The 19,914-nt window shown below is 36.3% G+C and overlaps 1 protein-coding gene across 1 annotated transcript in view; it reads right to left on the bottom strand.

Annotated features, from left to right (window-relative positions):
- Nucleotides 1–7,092: 7,092 nt before the first annotated feature.
- JMY (junction mediating and regulatory protein, p53 cofactor) overlaps nt 7,093–19,914 on the bottom strand; it is a 142,051-nt gene continuing 129,229 nt past the window's right edge. Inside the window, exons 10-11 of the mRNA XM_026649129.2 lie at nt 18,421–18,731; nt 7,093–12,251 (exon numbers count right to left, since the gene is read on the bottom strand). Coding sequence (XP_026504914.1) covers nt 18,424–18,731 — 308 coding nt within the window. The 3' untranslated portion in view covers nt 7,093–12,251; nt 18,421–18,423. The remainder of the gene's footprint in view (nt 12,252–18,420; nt 18,732–19,914) is intronic.

Below are 19,914 nucleotides of genomic sequence, written 5' to 3' on the forward strand. Positions count from 1 at the left end.
TAGCTTTCCAGGCAGGACATACAACTTCTATAGTAGGGATCTGCAACAGCAGGTTCATGAAGAAGGCACTGCTTCCAAATTCCTTATGCCACTCTAACTTCGGGTGCATCCAACCTAGCTGGAGAAACTCACTGTGCCAGGAGGAAGAGTCACACAGCCAGGGATCCTGAGAGCAGTATCAAACATACTTCAGTATGGAATGTATTTTATAAATCCATTGAGAACCCTGGTACCTGCAAACCCCATTTTCTCATGGCCTTCTGCTTCCACAAATCCAGAAAGTATTTTTGTGGTGGTCTTGCCATTCATAGTCTCTAAATACTCTCTGCTATTTTGGTGTCACAGCAGCTGTAGGCCACCCATGTCTCACACCTTTACACTATCAGCATGACAGAAGATTGCTCTTTAATTGATTAATTTTTTCCCTTCCCTTCCATTTTTGAGTAGTTTAGGATGATCCACTGGCAGAAACTTCCTCCAGTTGCTTATTCAGGATTTCCAATACCTGTTAAGCACTGCTTCCACTAGGCACAAAACGATAGACCAACAGCCTAAATATTTTAGTGGAAAAGAACTTGCACTTAGGTGAATGTGGAAATTTTTGATGAAGAACAAATTCTTCCTGTAGGTCAGGTAACACCAGCCTCCTCAGAAGCTAATGCAGAGGTTCCAGAACCTTCACAAATGAAGGACGCGCCGAGATGTTGAGAGAAGAAATAGAACCACAATTAACAGGTAAGATTTAAAAAAATCTACTATTAACAAAGTATCTGTCACCAGATGGGAAATCAAATTTTCCTCCATAAGATTTAGGGCCATTTAGAGGTTAATGTGCTAATTTTTTTTTCAAATTTCTCAGACCATTAATTGATATTCATCCCCTGATAAGAGAAATCTCTCGGAGGGAAAAATCCTCCTGATATCCCTGCCTAGTAAGAGGATATCATATCCTCCAACCAGCAGATGTAGATGCAAAGAAACCAAGCTCCACCCCTGCCACAAACACACACCACATCCATCCCCTATGCAGGTCTGGCTGTCTGGATATGCTGTCCTTTTCTTGTCTCCAGCAGCTGCTCTTCTGGGTTGCCCCTCTAAAACTTTCGTTTTGTGTTACTTTTTTTGTAGGCATCCGTTTCTAGTTCTAAGTTAGCTCCCCCAGAGAAGGTTTTTTTGTATACTTCAGTCCCCTCATTCTGCTCTAGTGTGGTTTGTATATACATATACATGCAGCCACAGAAAAAAATTGAGAGAGACCAGGAGGGAGAATTTTGTTCAGCAGCGCTAAAAGGGAGAAGCAGAATTGACAACCAGGAGTCAAGCTAGGCAAATTTCTCTTCCCACAGCATATTTTATCACACCCTTTAAAAAGAAATAACCACAGACTTCTGTGTTCTATCATTTCTGCATCACAGTATTACATTAAATGTCTTAAAATTTTACTTTATCTCCCTTGTATTTGTTTTTTTCTATGCCCTTTTCAGTCTATTTTACCCTCAGAGAGGATAGATTTATATCACTGATTTTAATCACGATTTAAATAATTGATTTGAATCTTGTTTTGCATTTTTAATTGTAGTTATTTTCCTAAAGAGAAGTTGATTCCCATTGGTAGGTAACCAGTAAAACATGTTGATTTGCAACTGAATATACCCTTCACACTAAAATTGGAGGGGGTTTTACTAACTAGGAGGATATAGTGTGTCTATATACAATGTAAGCAGTTATAGGGCTTAATTTATATTTATTCAGATTCTTAATTTTTACATGTTTATTGTTAGTAAAAATGGTGAATAATGCATTTATTTACCAGCTGATCATGTTTTACTCATGAGTTGTGTATTTGGATGAAAATTATAATTCAATTAAAATTTTCATAAAATCTTTAAAAAAAAAGAAAAGTACCTTGAATTTGATATATAAGAAAAACAGTTTATCCAAACATGTTTTGCATTGAAACTAACTTATTACCTCACCTATGTTGTTTAATCTCCTTTATTGGACCAACTTCTGTTGGTGGAAGAGACAAGCTTTTGAGCTACACAGACATGCAGAGCTCTGTGTAGCTCAAAAGCTTGTCCCTTCCACCAACAGAAGTTGGTCCAATAAAAGATATTATGTCACCCATCTTGTTACTGTTGTATCCTGTGACCGACACTGCAAACAATTACGAAACAAGGAAAGTATTATGCGTAGTTAGTGAACTGAATTGATGGTTTCTGGTCGCCATGGCCTTCAAGATTTTAGAACTAGCAGCTCTCATGGTCTCACAGCTAGTTGTTGTTGATGATAGATTGCAAGAAGAAAACAAGTTTTCCTGCTTTTTCAGTTCCCAGTAAGTTTATTAACTTTGACTGAACTAGTTAAGTAAACTCAATGAAGAAAATATTCTCCCTGCACCTTTACAAGAGGCCATTGCTGTCAAAAGCTGATTTAGCAGTTCAGCAGACTCTGCTTCCAGGTGATTAGCCAGTAACTTCCACCAGTTCAGTAGCTTGACTGTCTTGAAAACTTTGGCAGCAAACATATAACACTTGAATGGTATTATTAATTTAATTTAAATTATTTAAAAAATTATAGTAAGTTTAGGCTTCAACATAGGTTGCCATAATTTCCAATTTAATAGGTTTGGGTTTTTTTAAATGTCTTAAATAACTCTAATTTGAATTTAAAAATCTGACTTTTATCAATGCAGCCTTCGGTATGTTTCTGTATTGTGTGATAATTGTTCCTTCCTTTTCTTCCCCTCCATCTTTCTTTCCTTTTGTTCTGTCTCTCCTTCTTTCAAGTTTTCGCACTCTCCCTCTCTTCTCCTTTGCACTCTTTGGTGTTCCCTGATTCTAATTTCTGTACTCTCCCCTTTCATTTTCTCTCTCATATACAGGTTCACTCTCCTCCCTCACCAAACACTCTCCCACTCAGGCTTTTTGCCTCCTTGCTTTCCTCTTCACTTTCTCCTTCTGGATCGCTCCCTAGGCTCACCCTCTTCGCTCTCCCACCAATTCCCCCATAGTGTCATTCCCGAGGCTCTTCTTACCCACCCTCATACTCTCCCTTCCCCAGGCTGTCTTAATCCTTTTCTCCTCTCTACCTCCTGATGTTTCCAGTCACCTCCTTCTCCTAGTGCTGTCCTCTTAGGATAGAGGAGTAGGGAACAGCAGACCTGGCTCATTTTTTACTTAGCAGGCAAAGTTGGGAAGAACATCACCACTATGAGAAAAAGTTAGTGAGAACATGCCCCACCCTGATTGCATTTATGGCTCCATGAAAGGGTCCATGTGTCCTACTCCCTTTAGAGGCAGGCATCAGTGTGGTGAGTGAAGAAATGCTGGTTTAAGGTAGCTCCTGGGTTAGTCTTTTGATAGCCTGATGGATAGACAGAAGTGATTGGAAAAGAGAATTTTCATTCCATGGAAAATTCTTAACATGTGTTTTTGTTCGAAATTGGAACAAAAAGTCAAAACTTCACAGAAAGTTAAAGCTTAAAAAAAAAATCAAGTCAGGAAGTCAAATCGTCCTGAAGATTATATTTATAGATTACATTTGTTTCAAAGTTAGTATTTTATCAAGTAAAATGTTGACATTAAACAAGTCAAAGCTATTTGTTTACTTTTCTGTTGAAAGTTTCATTAAAAGTGAAATGATCCCATGAAGTGTTTTGATTTCTACAAAATTATTTTCTAGTGGAAATCTTTTGTCAAAAAGTTTGATCGATGCTAGTCGCGGACTCAGTGATAGATATAAGAACATCTGGCCTCATCAACTTCCGTTACTCTTGCATTGCTGTTGTTGCCTATGAGTGTATGAGGGCAGCACCTAGGGAATCCTAAACTCCCAGTTTTTAATATCACCGAGTCCCAGAGCAGTGGTTAATGTCCTCTCTGACATTATCAGTCCAGGGTCTGAGTCTCATTCAGCTGTCAGATTACTTACAATGCGTGAAAAAATTATATTGATCCTGAAACTGATGTTTGACCTTGATGGGATTCCTGGAATGAGCCAGGAAGCCCAGAGGGGAGTTGAGCACGGGCTAACACAGACTGGCATGGCAGGAAAGGAATATTTTATTCTAGCTACAACATGAGTGGGTTAGAGAGCAGGCAGGTGGAACTGCTGGAGCAGTGCAGACAATAGTATCAAAGGTGTGGAGGAGAGTATTAGCAGTTGGGATGGAAATGGTGGTGCAGAATTGGACAAGTTATATAAAATGTGACAGGATTCAATGAGAATCTAGGTGTGAGTGGAGGACAGGAAGACATCTGCAGTCCTCCACTGTAGAAAAGTGGATAGAGGCTTGCCCTGTTAGAGTATTGTGATGGAAGCAGGGCTACTCACGTTGCTGAGCAGAGAAACAAGCGTATTGTAAGCAGAAAGCTGAAGCTTTAGTGGACAGGAACTGCAGAGCAACCACACGATCAGTTGAAATGTTACCAGTTTGTGTGTATGGAAGTGTCCTAAAAAAATTCTTTGTTTCCCAGAGACTCTCCTTTTGCTGTGGCAGTAGGTGTAACAGAATAGGTTTTCTCCAAGCTGAATAACAGGAAGAGGAGCATTGGGAAAAGGAACCGAGTGGTTTGGTTTTGCATAAAACTTCTTTCCCATTCCTACTTCCTTCCCTTCTTTTATTTTCTGCTGTGAAGGTAGCTAACCTACATCCCCCTTTGGTGGAGATGACAGCCTGATGTAATGCTTTATTCCTATAGGATTGGGAAGAAGAGGACTGTGACAAAGTGGCTTTCTAGTGAGTAGTTATCCTTTGTATCTAGCATCTCTCTATTACCAAATGTGGCTAAGATCACCACTGTCCTAATCATTTCATTTCTTAGTGTGCTTGTTGATTTATTCACTAATTCACACAATCTAACTTGCAAGGAGTAGCTCAGTTCCTAGGGTGCAGTGGTTCTGTTGTACACATTAAAAATACACTGTTGAGATAGGGCCATATCAATTAAGATGAGATGACAGTGTGCACAGAGGAGCTGCTCATCCACTCAAGCCTATTCCAGAAGAGAGACCCTGCAATCTCTACACATGCTGCTCTCAACTGCTGATTCATCACATGGAATGGCCTGAAAAGTCAGTAGAACCTAAGGAGTAAGTACAAAACACCAGGAAAGAGTAAGTACATTACTGCACAAGTCAGGGACAAGCATGTAGAGACGTATCCTAAGGTTAAAAGAGTGATCCAGATGGAGATCAGTCACAAAAAATGATACAGAGATGATTGCATCTGTTGAGTAAATCCCAGGCACAATCCACAGTACCAGACATGCCCTCCAAAATCTCAGTGTAAACTGAGCTAATTTAATATGAAAGTTGAGACAACAGAGGAACTCAAGAATACCATATTTTTACAAAGACACTTTGCAAAGTATAACTGCACATCCAATGTAACCTTACTGCACCTTTTTTTTAAGTGGGAATAATCGAGCAATCTTTGTGGTGCTTCCAACAACAATCTGCTATGCATTTTGCAAATATAAAAAGGCAGAGTCCCTACCCCCACAAGCTAACAATTTAATAGCAGATTCCTGCAAGTGGATTCACATAGGTGTAGGATCCTAAATATCAAAACAGAAGTATAATGGAAAATGGCTCAATATATAAGTAAATGGTATATGGCCATATTCAGTAATGTAGTAATTTAATATTTTTGTAAAATAGATACATAGAAATTATCTTTGTCCATTTTGTGGAGGTACTTAAATCAGCCAGTTGGCACAAAAGGTAATAGTTTCTCTGGAAATTTCACCCCGGTACCTATTTCTGGGTTCCTAGCTAAAAAACTACACACTCTCTCCCCTCCCCCCCCCGCCCCAGAAAACAAATGGTTGTTTTGAAAAGATTCACCTATAAGAGCATTTTGTACATACAGTACTATAGGAGCTGGTAACCAGCCCTATATTTTGGCTGCCTGACTCTTTCCATTTTAAGATACCTAAGTACTCACACCACTGTTGCTTTCAAAATGGGGCAGGGAGAAGATCCTTAGGCCTTTTCTTTGTCCCATGAAATTCTGTTCAGGTTTGGGTGACACAAACTGTTAGACATCACCTTTTCCATCTGGCACTTGCATTGTCAGCAAAATTTTGAATCATGCCAAAACCACAAATTTCATTCTAATGTAAGCACAAGCAAAAACATCAACAAGACATGCTGCACTGGAAATTAGGCATGGATACTGTGGCTGAAATATGATCAGACAATCATACAAAAGAAGACGGAATGGGGATTTCCTAACATTTGAGTGCTTGACCTTGCAACCTGTATAACACCCTTTTAATGCAGATTTATTTTTTGTAATAATATAAGGGAATAACAAAGACTGCCTACCTATCTCTAGTGTCTACTAATTTGGGAGGAATCCATACTCATATAATACAGACTTATCTGGTCTCTTAATTGTTTCTGGAAGATTGCCTTTGCTTATTGGAATATGTACAATAGAAATCACAAAAACTCATTTTTGTATTTTAGTCTATTTTAATTCTAACTCAGGTCTTTTTAAACCAAGTAATTGCAGCTGGAGGCTTGTTCTGGTTCCACAATAAGATGTAGATGCTACCTAGTTCCATAAAGGGATGAAAAAATAAATGCAGAATTTTTTCAGTGTCTCTTTAATTATCCACGGATGCAACAGTGTAGTGATAATACAAACACTCAGGAATTTAGCATCTCAGCAGCCTGACATAGAAGTGCCTAACTGAAGCACAGGTGTAAGAGTTAAATTTTGCCATCAGCAGTTGAGAATATGATAGAAATAGAAGGCTAGTTCCTAAGATAATATTTATGTACCATTAAACGGTGTTGATTGTATCTCCTCCACTTTTTAAAACAATCTCAGATAAAAAAAGTGTTCAAATAAATATCCTTTATTAAAGAAAAAAATCATTTTTAAGCACCAAAACTGTGAGTATGTTGTTACATCGCATGTACAAGAAAAAGGTGATTTCAGTACTTTGTGTACAGGTTTAACTTTGAAGTCATGATAGTAAAAACATGAAATACACAGAATAATTATAATTACAGAAAAGTTGCACTAAAGAAAGAGAGCAAAAGGCAAACAGTCAAACCAATATTTTTTAGTTTTTTAGTTTTCAGGTATTGCTAGAAATGCTCACTTAGTTTTTATTTTTTACACTTGTTGCTTAATACTTTAGAACATTGAGCATTATTAGGTATTGTAAATTTGCAGGAGAAGTTTTATAATACAATGTGCATTTAAAATGTCCATTTAAATATAATTGTGTTAAAGACTTTCTTAAAGCCAACCACAACGTGCTAGTGTTTGATTCTATTCATAATATTGCACAAAGCTAGTGGATGGTGAATCAGTTTTCCATTTGATTATTTCTTGTTTATTCAACCAAGCTAGAAAGTGTCAGTTTTATTAACCCTTTATTCATGCAAATCTGCAGCTTTCTGCATTTCACCTACTTTGAGGCTCTGCACTTAGAAACACAAGATAACTTGTAAAGTAGGCAGCAACCACAGAAACATGTATGGAGAGGTCACAGTGAGTCTGTCTCTAATCACATACCTCTCCACAATTCATGGATGTGAAGACTTGAAAATCAAGCCACTCTACCAGTAAATTAATTACTGTGGAACCTTTGAATTACCAAGCAGAACGTGAATAAAAACCATGATGAATTATTTAAAAACTTGATGCTGTGCTTCGTATTTGTTGGGGCCCTACCCACTGAGACAATAAACGAGCAATATGCTCCCAGTCAAGGTTTTTCTTTTAACAGACACCCCCTCGGTTGGTCTTTTCTATCAGCTGTAGGCAGTCTTTCCTCATTCACATAATTATAGGTCCAATAAAGTCACAAATTGGTCATATTCCATATTTAAAGATATCTGAGAATCCACATGGGGGAATGGAAGGAAGACCATTTGGGTAATATTATGAGGCCCAAGGGCACAGGTTTTAGGAGATGTGAATTACAATAAAGTTCTGTAAATCCCAAGTTGCAGATTCACCATGGTCAAAGCCAGGAATTTTGGACGAAGTCGTAACTCAATGGGCAGTGCAAAGCATAATATATACACAACACCACCCACCCCAAAATACATTGGCATACCCAGCCCCCTCCTAAAAATTCTAACCTTTAATTCATGATGTTTTAGGCAGCAACTAAATATAAATTCATTTTGTAGGAAAACTTTAAATTACAGTATATTTATAGGATAAAAACAGCCACTGCTGTATTTTACACAGCATTAGATAGCAATACAGGTCAATGTGCTTCACTATACCAAAGAGCACTTTTTAGAATGAACCTACTGTCCGACATACTCCATTAGCGTTCAGTAATTGCAACATGCTCTCTCAATAAGACGCTTCCCGTTCTTATTGATTCTCTAACATTATACATAGTATCTTGCTTCATGCTTATTGGATCATTACCAGAAATAACACCGGTAAAGTAAGTACATAAGCATTACAATGAAAACAGCTGCTTAAACTGCAAGTAACCTTAATTTACAGTTATAGTCTTTAAATTCAGTGCAACAAAGAGAATAAAAGAGAACATTAACTAATGAAAGTTTCTGCTTCCTCGTCTCAATTGGTTGCATTTCAATAAAGAACCACTCAGAGTTTGAAGATTTTTGACTTTACAGAACACGATGCTGAAAGGCAAAGTGATTCTTTACAAAGAATCTGATGAAGTCTATTGAACCCAAAGTCCCTGATGCAGCCATTGAACAACACAATATCTGATCAAGTTTACTTATTTTACAGCTATGTGTTGTAGAATACAGGCTGCTAAACTTTTTAAAGAAATCTTTAAAGTAACATTTAAAAAAGAGAAACAAAACTTTCATCTATGCTTTAAAACTAAATCACACTCAAAATATGCAAACATAATATGCAAAAGTGAATAAAATAAGAATGTTAGTCATTTTTAATGGATTTTGGGACCACAGTGAGGGAGGTACAGAAATTCAAATAAATGCTAATCCCATTCCTGATCAAAAGACTATTGTTGTTTACCTTTCATTTTTGGTTGCTCTAATAGAAATAAACCATTTTAATTCCTTTTTCTCACTGATAAATTCTCAGTCCCCAAAGTACAGTATATACTCATGCTTCTTGAATTTATATGTATTTCAGATTGGGAAATTCCAATTCCTTACCTCAGTGAACCCATTTCACTACCAAACAGCTCTATTTTGAATAAACAAGCAAGTTTTCCTGGCATGTAGAATGCGCAAAAGATGAGCAATTGTTGAAGATCAGTGGCTAGGAACAGAACAATTCAGCGAATCTGATGTAGTGCATCCATGAAGAGCAAATACTGAAAATCTCTAGTGATCATTTTATGTGCAAGCTTTTTTTCCTCTTGTACACAAGTATTAATGCCATCCCCATAGTGATGGTTGCCATGGTCTCTCAAGTGCAGAGCTGTTCAATAAATCTACTGTCAGTTACAGATGTGCCAAACTAGCAAGGATTGTCAATTTCTCTAACTCTTGTGAAAGTAGTTGGACTTTCCCCATATAACTTCTATTGCAATACCAGTATAAATCATCATCTAAAAGCACTGGGAGTATTTTTATGCATGGAATTGTAAATGGCTATTAAATTGAAGAACTGTTTGAAACTGTGACATCCAGTAACTACTTTAGATTCAAATCTGATTTTTAATATTCTCTAGAAAACACACACCTTCTTTCCTTTTTAAAGTTGCAGTTTGAATTTGATATAAACGGTTATGCTCAGCACAGCAGCTATCTTTTGTGTGCATGTGCATAAAATATGATATTCCTATGAATAAGCAATGTATACAGACTCAGTCAGGAATCTAATATTTTAACTAAATATAAGTCTATCAAGGACAGGTTTATTTGTAATCATGAACAAGTTTTCAAGGCAAAGTTGACAAATCATATGTAGATAAACCTGAGAACTCTGTAGTACAACACAGTATAGAGCTATTTAAACATCTCCCTATAAATTTGTGGATAATAAATTTAGTGTAAGGGGAAGGAACATTATCCCTGTTTTTCAAATTACACTATTCACACCCCCCCCCAACTCAAAAGTTTTGCCAGTGTTTTATGCACACTGTCCAATTTGCACTTTTGTTTCTTTCAGCAAGAAAAACTGGACATAGTTGATGTCACACCATTGCTGTTGGTCTAGCACTCAGCTTCACATACAGTATATCATCCTAATTTGCAGATAGTTCTGTTTTGTGCTACAGCTAAAAATTCATACACTGGACCCAGTTTATAGTGTAATCTGGAATATGGATGCCTGTACACCATCGGCACACAAACTACTTACATTTATGATCTATGCTAAATGATTACACATGATAAATTTTGAAATGATTAGTTAGATGTAAAACCATAGAAATAAACTGGGAAGAAACTTAGGTTGTCAGGTCCTTGACAAGCTAATGACGGATGTATCATAGAACTGATGCTCTGTCCAAGAAAGATGCTGCCCCAAAAGCTGATACCTGGAGCAAAACTGGTATCATTTCTGAAAAATGCTGCTCATAAGCATTCCTTTTGAAAATGTTTCACTAAACATTATAAATAAGGCAAAAAAAAAAATCAAGAAAAATGCCTATCAATGCTAAGTATAGAGTGGCAAATTATCTTTCAAAACATGACAGATCTTTATTATTCAGGACAATAATTGTAGAACAGCCTAAAGGTTCCAAGATCTGAGGTTCATTTTGGTTATATAACCTATTGCCAAGGTACGTATTCTTGCTCCCACAACTATTTTAAGAAGAACTGTTATAAAAGTTAAAGAGGAATATGTACTCCATTACACAACAGTAACAATTCATGAATCTGCTTCTAAATGAAAATGAGTACAGTCATTTGTCCTTCATAAAATGAATACTGAACAAAAATACAATTTTGTAAAAGGAAAGGGGTGGTGTGTCTCTCAAACAGTACGTAAAATTTTAATAAAAATAAAACGCTGGTCAAGACTTTCCTATAACTTGAGCGTTTCTCAACTAACAAACATTACATGGAGCCTTTAACATAGTACAAGATTACTTAGAACTCTGTATAAGATGTACCTCTAAGTACTCTGGCATTATAAAACTAGCTGCCCGCAGCTATTAGTCAAGCAGTTTAGGATTATTTCTTTTTAAGTTCTCACTGTATTGAAAACTGTACCCTCCCCTCCTTTAGAGCCACATACTGCCAGCATTAAATGGAAGTGTAGTTTTCAGCCAAACAGGCTGTTAGGTATGATGTACAATTTTTTGTAGCTACTAAAGGAAATATTAACAACTAACAGAGAAGCATAACTTCCATAACTGGTGTTAATATGTTTAAGTCCTGCATTCTCCTTAAATAAGAAAGTAAAGAAGGTTGCTTACAGTAATCAAACAAGAACAGTTCAAGCTAACAGAGAAAAATAATTTTAAGTATTATCAAATTACAAAATATTGCTTCTTATAACAAATTTGTATGTATGGTATAACTATTAACTCAGTTCATCTCACCTAAATATTACTGTTTAAAAGAGCATGGAAAATCTACTTTTAAAATGTAGGGTGTAAGATTATATATGACCTTCTAAAAAGGTGCTGCAATATGCCATGTTAAGTGTACCATATTGTAAACACATACATTCTTAAATACATGTATTCCACTGTTATGGTACTTAGACTGTACAGCCATCTGTTGTTATTTTTCATACTAACATACATTTCTTTGCAGTGAGAAGAATAACTAAAGAGATCTTAGTTGCATCTCTATCTGAATTTTAGCTATTGTGGTACAGCTATTAAATTTGTTTTTCAAGCAGATGATATTTTCAGTGCACTGAAAAGTAGGTTTCCTAGCTGTCCTGATGTTTCAACTGCATCCCCCAGTAGCTTTATCAATGCAGCATTCTTCCCACTTAAAATGTTCCCTCACTTAACTGGCCATATATACTAATGCAAATGTAAAAAGTGCTTAAAGAATTGAGAAAACATCCTGAAGACCCTTTTCTCATTACAGTTATATAAAATGCATATCTAAACAACTTAGCTTTTTGTCCAACCTTGCACTTGTGGAATGAATAAAAAAAATCTGAAAAAAATCGATGTTTCACGTTTTTTCACATACTCAATCATTTGCCAAAGGAAGCCTTTTTCTACTATGCAGCTGATGGTCAAAATTGCTGGCTTTGAATTTTCTGAAATGAAGAGGAAGATTGATCTCCAGCTGTGGGGTATTTTTTTGTTGTTGTTTTTTTCCTTTCTTCAGTGGCTGCTAGTCACCTGTGTAAAAACAAAACAAAACAAAGAATAACTGAAAAACATAATTTAATCTCAACTGTACAAATCCCCTCCATTAAATACATTAAGCAGCATTTTTAAACACTTAGGCCTGGTCCACACTAAGCCCCCAGTTCGAACTAAGATACGCAACTTCAGCTACGTGAATAACGTAGCTGAAGTCAAAGTACCTTAGTTTGAACTTAAAAGTACTTACTGCGGGTCCACACGCGGCAGGCAGGCTCCCCCGCCTACTCCTCTCGCAGAGCAGGATTACCGGCATCAACGGCGAGCACTTCCGGGATTGATTTATCGCGTCTAGACAAGACGCGATAAATCGATCCCAGAAGATCGACTGCTGGCCGCCGAACCAGCGGGTAAGTATAGACATACCCTTAGATTCTTCCTAATTCCAGTGTTTTAGAGCCATCATAGTGGCTCCTAACAATCCCAGCAACCAGTGTATGGGGCACAGCCAGGGCTTCGCTGTGTCCTCTTGGGGTTATTAGCAGCCAACACAAGTTAGAGCACAGTCAGGCTGCTCTAAATTGCTACAGGGGACTGCACTGTCACATAGCTGGCCGCAAATCAAGGTAGTCTAGAAAAATCTTAGTCACCCCATCCCTGAGTTGCTCTGGGCATTCCTTGGTCTCAGTTGAGAATCTGGGCTCTTACGTTATTACAGCATTTGATTGATGACTCAAGTCAACACAAACTTCTTTAACAGAGACTATGCAATCTTAAAATGAAAAGTGTAAAGGATCTAAAACTTCCAACTGGCTATTTTCTGAGCATCAACAATTTTCTGTGCGCCACTGCATCTTCTGGTAGTGATTCAAATGAATGCAGCTGACTCATGTATTGTCTTGTGAGATTTAGAAATTATAGGGAAGACATAAATGGAAAAAATTTAGTTTCAGAAGCTAACCCATATAACAGGTAGTTGGAACCTCTGTGACAGACCAGATTTAATCTTTCATTTGTTGTTTCACTCTGAATATTTATAACTAATTTTCAAATTACAATCTCATCTATAGGACTCCTAAAATAAGTTCTTGTGAAAGTATACAAGGGTTGCTAAAATGCTTAAAATAGTGAATGGATATTCCACTTTTGCCTTTCATTATGGCATAAGCATACAATTAACAGAGGATTATACTCCATGCAAGGAAGTATAAATTAAATGCTTCAGAAAGTGCAAGAGGGGGACATTTTGTTTTAAAGGGGCAGTTTGTGTGATTTAAGGTCTTAGAAACAGGTAATTATTTGAAGACAGAAAATGTGAATGAGAAATGGAAGTTTCAACTCCCCTCTTAGTGAGTTAGTCTGAGGCGAACACTACATTTTAAAACTAGTAGAGAAACCAAACATTCCACTTTAAATTCTCAGTTTTACAATTCACACGCCTTCCCTTAAAACTTGTATAAATGCTAATTTCCCCTCAAAATTCAAGAAAAAAGCAATACTCCTTTCACTCCACCCTCTCCACAGCTCCCAAATAGGTCACCCTTCTTTTTTATCATACCCTATTTTATAAGCCCCCGGGACAAGGACTTAGTCTTTGTTTGAAAACACATGCATTTTTAAGACTCTATGAGTAATAAATTAGGATAAATATATATATTATATCTCAGGGCACCCTATGAAGTACTTATAAACATTGTTACTAGGGCTGTCAAGCATTTAAAAAAATTAATCGTGATTAATCACAGTTAATAATAGAATACCTTTTATTTAAATATTTGTGGAGGTTTTCTACGTTTTCAAATATATTGATTTCAATTATAACACAAAATACAAAGTGTAAGTGCTCAATTTATATTTATTTTTATTAGAAATATTTGCACCATAAAAGACAAAAGAAATAGTATTTTTATTCACCTAATCCAAGTACTGTAATGCAATCTCTTTATGATGAAAATTGAACTTACACCCTACAAGTCCAATCAGTCCTACTTCTTGTTCAGCCAATCACTCAGACAAACAACTTTGCAGAAGATAATGCTGCCTGCTTCTTGTTTACAATGTCACCTGAAAATGAAAACAGGTATTTGGATAGCACTGTTGTAGCCGGCGTTGCAAGATATTTACATGCCAGATGGGATAAAGATTCATATATCCCTTGATGCTTCAACCATCATTCCAGAAGACATGCGTCCATGCTGATGACGGGTTCTGCATGATAACAATCCAAAGCAGTACAGACCGACGCATGTTCGTTTTCATCATCTAAGTCCGATGCCACCAGCAGAAGGTTGATTTCTTTTTTGGTGGTTTGGATTCTGTAGTTTCCACATCAGTGTTGCTCTTTTAAGACTTCTGAAAGCATGCTCCACACCTTGTCCCTCTCAGATTTTGGGAGGCACTTCAGATTCTTAAATCTTGGGTCAAGTACTGTAGCTATCTTTAGAAATTTCACATTGATATCTTCTTTGCATTTTGTCACATTTGCAGTGAAAGTGTTCTTAAAATGAACAACATGTGCTAGGTCATCATCTCAGACTGCTATAACATGAAATATATGGCAGAATGCGGGTAAAACCATGGAGCAGGAGACATACAATTCTCCCCCAAGGAGTTCAGTCACAAATTTAATTAACAAAATTTTTTTTTTTTTTAACAAGCATCATCAACGTGGAAGCATGTCCTCTGGAACGATGGCCAAAGCATGAAGAAGCATATGAATCTTTAGCGCATCTGGCATGTAAATATCTTGTGATGCCAGCTATAACAGTGCCATGCAAATGCCTGTTCTCACTTTCAGGTGAAATTGTAATTAAGAAGTGGGCAGCATTATCTCCCATAAATGTACACAAACTTGTTTCTCTTAGCAATTGGCTGAACAAGAAGTGGGACTAGGTGGACTTGTAGGCTCTAAAGTTTTACATTGTTTTGTTTTTGGGTGCAGTTATGTAACAAAAAACCCCTACATTTGTAAGTTGCTCTTTCATGATAAAGAGATTGCACTACAGTACTATGAGGTGAACTGAAAAATACTATTTCTTTTGTTTCATTTTTACAATGCAAATATTTATAATCAAAAATAATATAAAGTGGTCACTGTACACTTTGTATTCTGTAACTGAAATCAATATATTGGAAAATGTAGAAAACATCCAAAAATATTTAATAAATTTCAATTGGTATTCTATTGTTTAACAGTGTGATTAATCGTGATTAATTTTGAGTTAATTGCGCGAGTTAACTGTGATTAATCGATAGCCCTAATTGTTACACATCCACTATACTTTTTCCCCCCCAAACCTTTACTGCTATTTGGAGTTATAACTAAGTTATCCGTATTCGAGGAAAGAAAGCATTTACAAACCATTTTACCATCTTCCTTATAAGGAAGAGACGTATCCAAGATCAACCAAAGGGACACCTTTCTACCAAATCAGCTCAGATTTTATTCTAATTTATCATGGACTGAATTTTTCTTAGTGAGGGCGATTCTTTTAAAATTGTTTTATCCTCAGACTGCAGTTATAAAGGGAAATCCCTTAAACTGTTACTCATTCATTCATTGCTTATTTTCCCTTTTAGTTAATTCTTTTCTTTACCATGTATTGTATTAATTTAAAGATACTTTCTCTATTTCAAACATATAAACTATCAGATTTAGTCTTAAGGCTTTTGAAATATTAATTACAGTATAAAATTTAGCTTATACAGATTTAAGTGAAGATGATTGTTTCATAATATCTGCCAGTATACAATGTATGCCCATTTACAGTATAAAATACCTTCTTGTAATGTATTTTGCCCCAGAGATGTAATTTTAATCAACAATGTCATCCTTTTAACAGGTCCTGGCATTAAACTGATTTCCTTGTACTAGAAAACATGCTCTGAAATTTCTGCAGTAGACCATTATTTAAAGTACTAGGTAATTAATTCTGTTAAATCAATTTATACATTCAATCAAGTAGGGTCATGTCTGTGAAAATAATAGTAATTCAGCAGAATAGTGGTACATATGTTTCAGTCTATTGCTCCTAAAATCAGATTATTTCATACAATTCCTCAGCATAGCCTAGTTTTTGTAAGGTTTGTTTGTTTTTAAACACAAACCATTACAAATCTATCAAAAATCTGTCAGTTATAATTACATCCCACTGAAGTATTTTCATGGTAACAGAGTGTGGAGGGGGTAGAATGCAAATGCCAAATGTGTGTATAAGTCTCTGCGGAACTTAAGAGTCCAAATTCCATAAGATTCTAAGCACCTTCAACTTACTTACAGTGAGAGTATTTAAGGTTCAGGTAACGTTTAGCTTACAAAAGAAGATGGCAACTGGTGCCCTATCAATACCTCAGATTAAAAAAAAGGGAAGGATTTTGAGGAAAGCAGTTTACAATATCCTGAGGTATTAAAGAGTATTCTTCCCAAGAGGAAAACAAGATTCAAAAAGACGCAATTAGGTTTACAAATCTATTACATAAAACCAAATCACTGAAATAGGTTTGGTAAAATGTCTAGGAAGAGTGACAGAAGAATGAACACGCTAAAAAAGTAATTCAGCCCACATCATCTTCTTTGATTATAACAATGGCCATAGGAAATCATGAGGGACCCAAACCTGCAATCATTGTGAAGTTAATAATAGTTTTGAGGCAGGTGTCAGATCCTGAGTGATCAACAACTGTAGTGAGAGCCAGACAGCCCTGCAGATCATACCAGCTTTTGACTGTGCATTCCATCAGCATGCAAGCATATCTGCACCTTTGGATTTAAGACAGTTTCACACTTCCTAGCAATAAAGCTGGATCAGGAGAAATACAGTAAAACTAAATCAAATAGATCAACTGATATGGCTCTCTAGTGGCTAATCTACCAGTGAGGTAACTGTTTATTTTCCTTTTTTTAAATTTAGAATAGGATATTAAATTGGCATAACAATTTATTTAATAGCTTTAATTTAGTAAAGATTTGTAATCACAGTAAAATACTACAGGTTGTTTTGCTGGGCTATCATCCCTTTTTAATACCTGTGGTACTTGCACTAAATTTCATTTCCCAGCTGTGGCAGTGTCCCAAAAGCTCTCAATCTCTGGAGTGCATTACTGCTTAATTATTAACATACAAATGGGGTGTCTTACTACCACTATATGTGGTTTGAATGCAATACGTATTATTTATTCCCTTTAACTCACTATACACCTTGGGAGAGTCCATTTCTAAGAAAGTTTTTGAAATAAGTTCTTTAGAGATCCTTGTGGCTTTCTCCTTGATCTAGATTTACATTTTTATTTACTTACAAATATATTTATTTGAATCTTTTATTTTTTATTTAAATATGGCCATGTTCTATCAGCAGACTTGCTACAGAAATACAGCACTCTGTCAGTCCAGTTTACAGGAGTAGCACAGAAGAATCTGTGTCTTTTGACTACCACCACAATCTTGAAAATTAAAATTCCTTGGCTATTTCTGCATTGTTCTGAACTCACTAAAACTAGCTATCTTAAGTCTAAGTTCTGTTCTTGTATCACATCTAACTACAATGCCTGGAAATTTGTGGGGTATTTTATGAATAGCAGAGGTGTAAATTATACTGGCATATTTACTGTTTATGATTTAGAAATCTAATCAGACTGGTCACAGATCTGAAAGAAAGCTATCAAAAAGCCAGCCACCAAGAAGCCAGACAGACAGGGTAGCCAACAAGATTTCAATATGCTTAGTAGTCAGATCTAATCTTCTTTGACTTGTAATTATTTAGCTTTAAGTGGGAAATACACTGGATTTTTACACATCAGAAGCAATTAGAAAACATTTGATATTTGTAAATGTAGGGGTATATTCAAGAGTGATTTTGTTGCATTATTATTTCTGAAAGTCCTTTTCAATCTTATAAGGTACAGTCTGGTCAATATACTGAGGTTTAGGTTTTTTGTGAGGACAATTTCTGTCACTGATTTAGCAAAAAATGTTTACAAAAAAAATTTCTGGCAACAGTCCAGAAATATGTTTCCCTTATTATAAGTATAACTCCCTTTGAAATGCCAGTGGTTCAGATTAGATATGCACATTTTTACCAGTTTATGTATACTGCATGATTTAGGCACACTCCTAAATCTCCTAGACTTTCTAGCCCAAGCTTAGCAAGTATTCCTAAAAAAGCACCAACAAAATAAAATTTAATTTTTAAAAATATAGGAAATTTACAGGTTAATTTTCCCAGTCTGTGCAAGTCAAACTCTCCTCTTCATCTTCTGATTCAGGTGATGCCTCCTTAATTCTTCGCAGTGCTTCATGAATGCTACGTGTTAAAGGGTCAGTGTCAGGCAGAATTGTAAAAGACTCTCTCAGAACATCTTTCTGCACCTTCTTCAGTTTCACCCCTTTCCTTATCTGTGCCAAGATGTTATTGCTGTCATCTTCATCAGGGAAAGGAGGGAGATTTCTCTGCTCAACCTTTCTTAGGTGAAAACTACCACGCTTCAAGGAAGCCAGCACCTCATCCATTGGGGAACTCACTGCAGCAAATCAAAAGACCGAGTTAGTATTAAGTTTAATATATTTACACATTTCAGCATCTTCATTTTTATTTCCTATATGACAAAGGGTAGTTACCACAGCAATTTTGCATCCTAAATAGAGGGAAAACAGTGGTATTTTAGATACCACCATGTAACTGTTGGTAAGTGCTAACTTTCTAATGGTGTTTTTATCTTTTTATTTTTCCTTACTGGCAAGAAGAAATTATATTTGTACTGTGAAAACTATAATATGACTTCTGAAAACCAAACAACATCAGCATATGGTATACAGTATGGCTACTTTGGCAGGTAAGTTTTCTTGCCTGCAAGACAACAATCAGTTACAAAATCAAAATACATTATGATGTCTATTTCCTGTGGCTGAAAGTCTGATAGGGAGCACATAACTTAACTGACTGGACTGCATACTCTGTGTAATGCAAGCACCAGAGGAGAAACTGAATTCTCAGGACATGCCTGAGGTAGCTAGTTTGTATCCACTGCATGACTTCTACTACAAGCCATTGAGGAGTAGCAGATGTGGTCAGCTGCAGCAGCATATATTTCCCTCTCCTCCAATCTGAAATGCGGAGGTTTTGGCCAGTGGATTTGCACAGTACTAATCCCAGCCTTCTCAAACGCCCCCCTCCCCTGTAACTAAAGTAAGCAGAGCAGCAATTTAGCTATGTTAAGGCACAGAGTGCCTTTACAGTCAACCTGCAGCTTTACTCCCCTGTGAAACGAACATGGTATTTCAACTGGATTCTGGCTTTGCAGATTTACAGATTAGGTGGAGGCCAGGATTAATATGTGTCAAAAAAACAAACAAACAAACAAACAAACAAAAAACCAGCATAGTATCTTCAATACAACAATGGGAACTAGCTATGTACCAGCATACCATATCCAAAGTGAAACATTTATCCATAGCTGAAAAACTCTCTCCAATTCTCCTAAGTGTATTGTGGAATACACTTTTATGACATCCTTTGTTATCCATTTGTGGATTTCAGCAATCCTGAGTTTGGACAAGTATTTTTATTTATTGATATATTTGCTGTAATGGGGCCCCACATTTGGAAGTGAGAGGTGAAGCTTCTCTGGCAAATCAACATTATAAAGACTCAGCTCTCAGAATCTACTTAGAAGTTTGGAATGTTAAATAAATCCAATGGGAGAT

The sequence above is a fragment of the Terrapene carolina genome, unplaced genomic scaffold, assembly GCF_002925995.2.
Source record: "Terrapene carolina triunguis isolate 2854851 unplaced genomic scaffold, T_m_triunguis-2.0 Scaffold69, whole genome shotgun sequence".
In the NCBI taxonomy this organism is placed as follows: domain Eukaryota; kingdom Metazoa; phylum Chordata; order Testudines; family Emydidae; genus Terrapene; species Terrapene triunguis.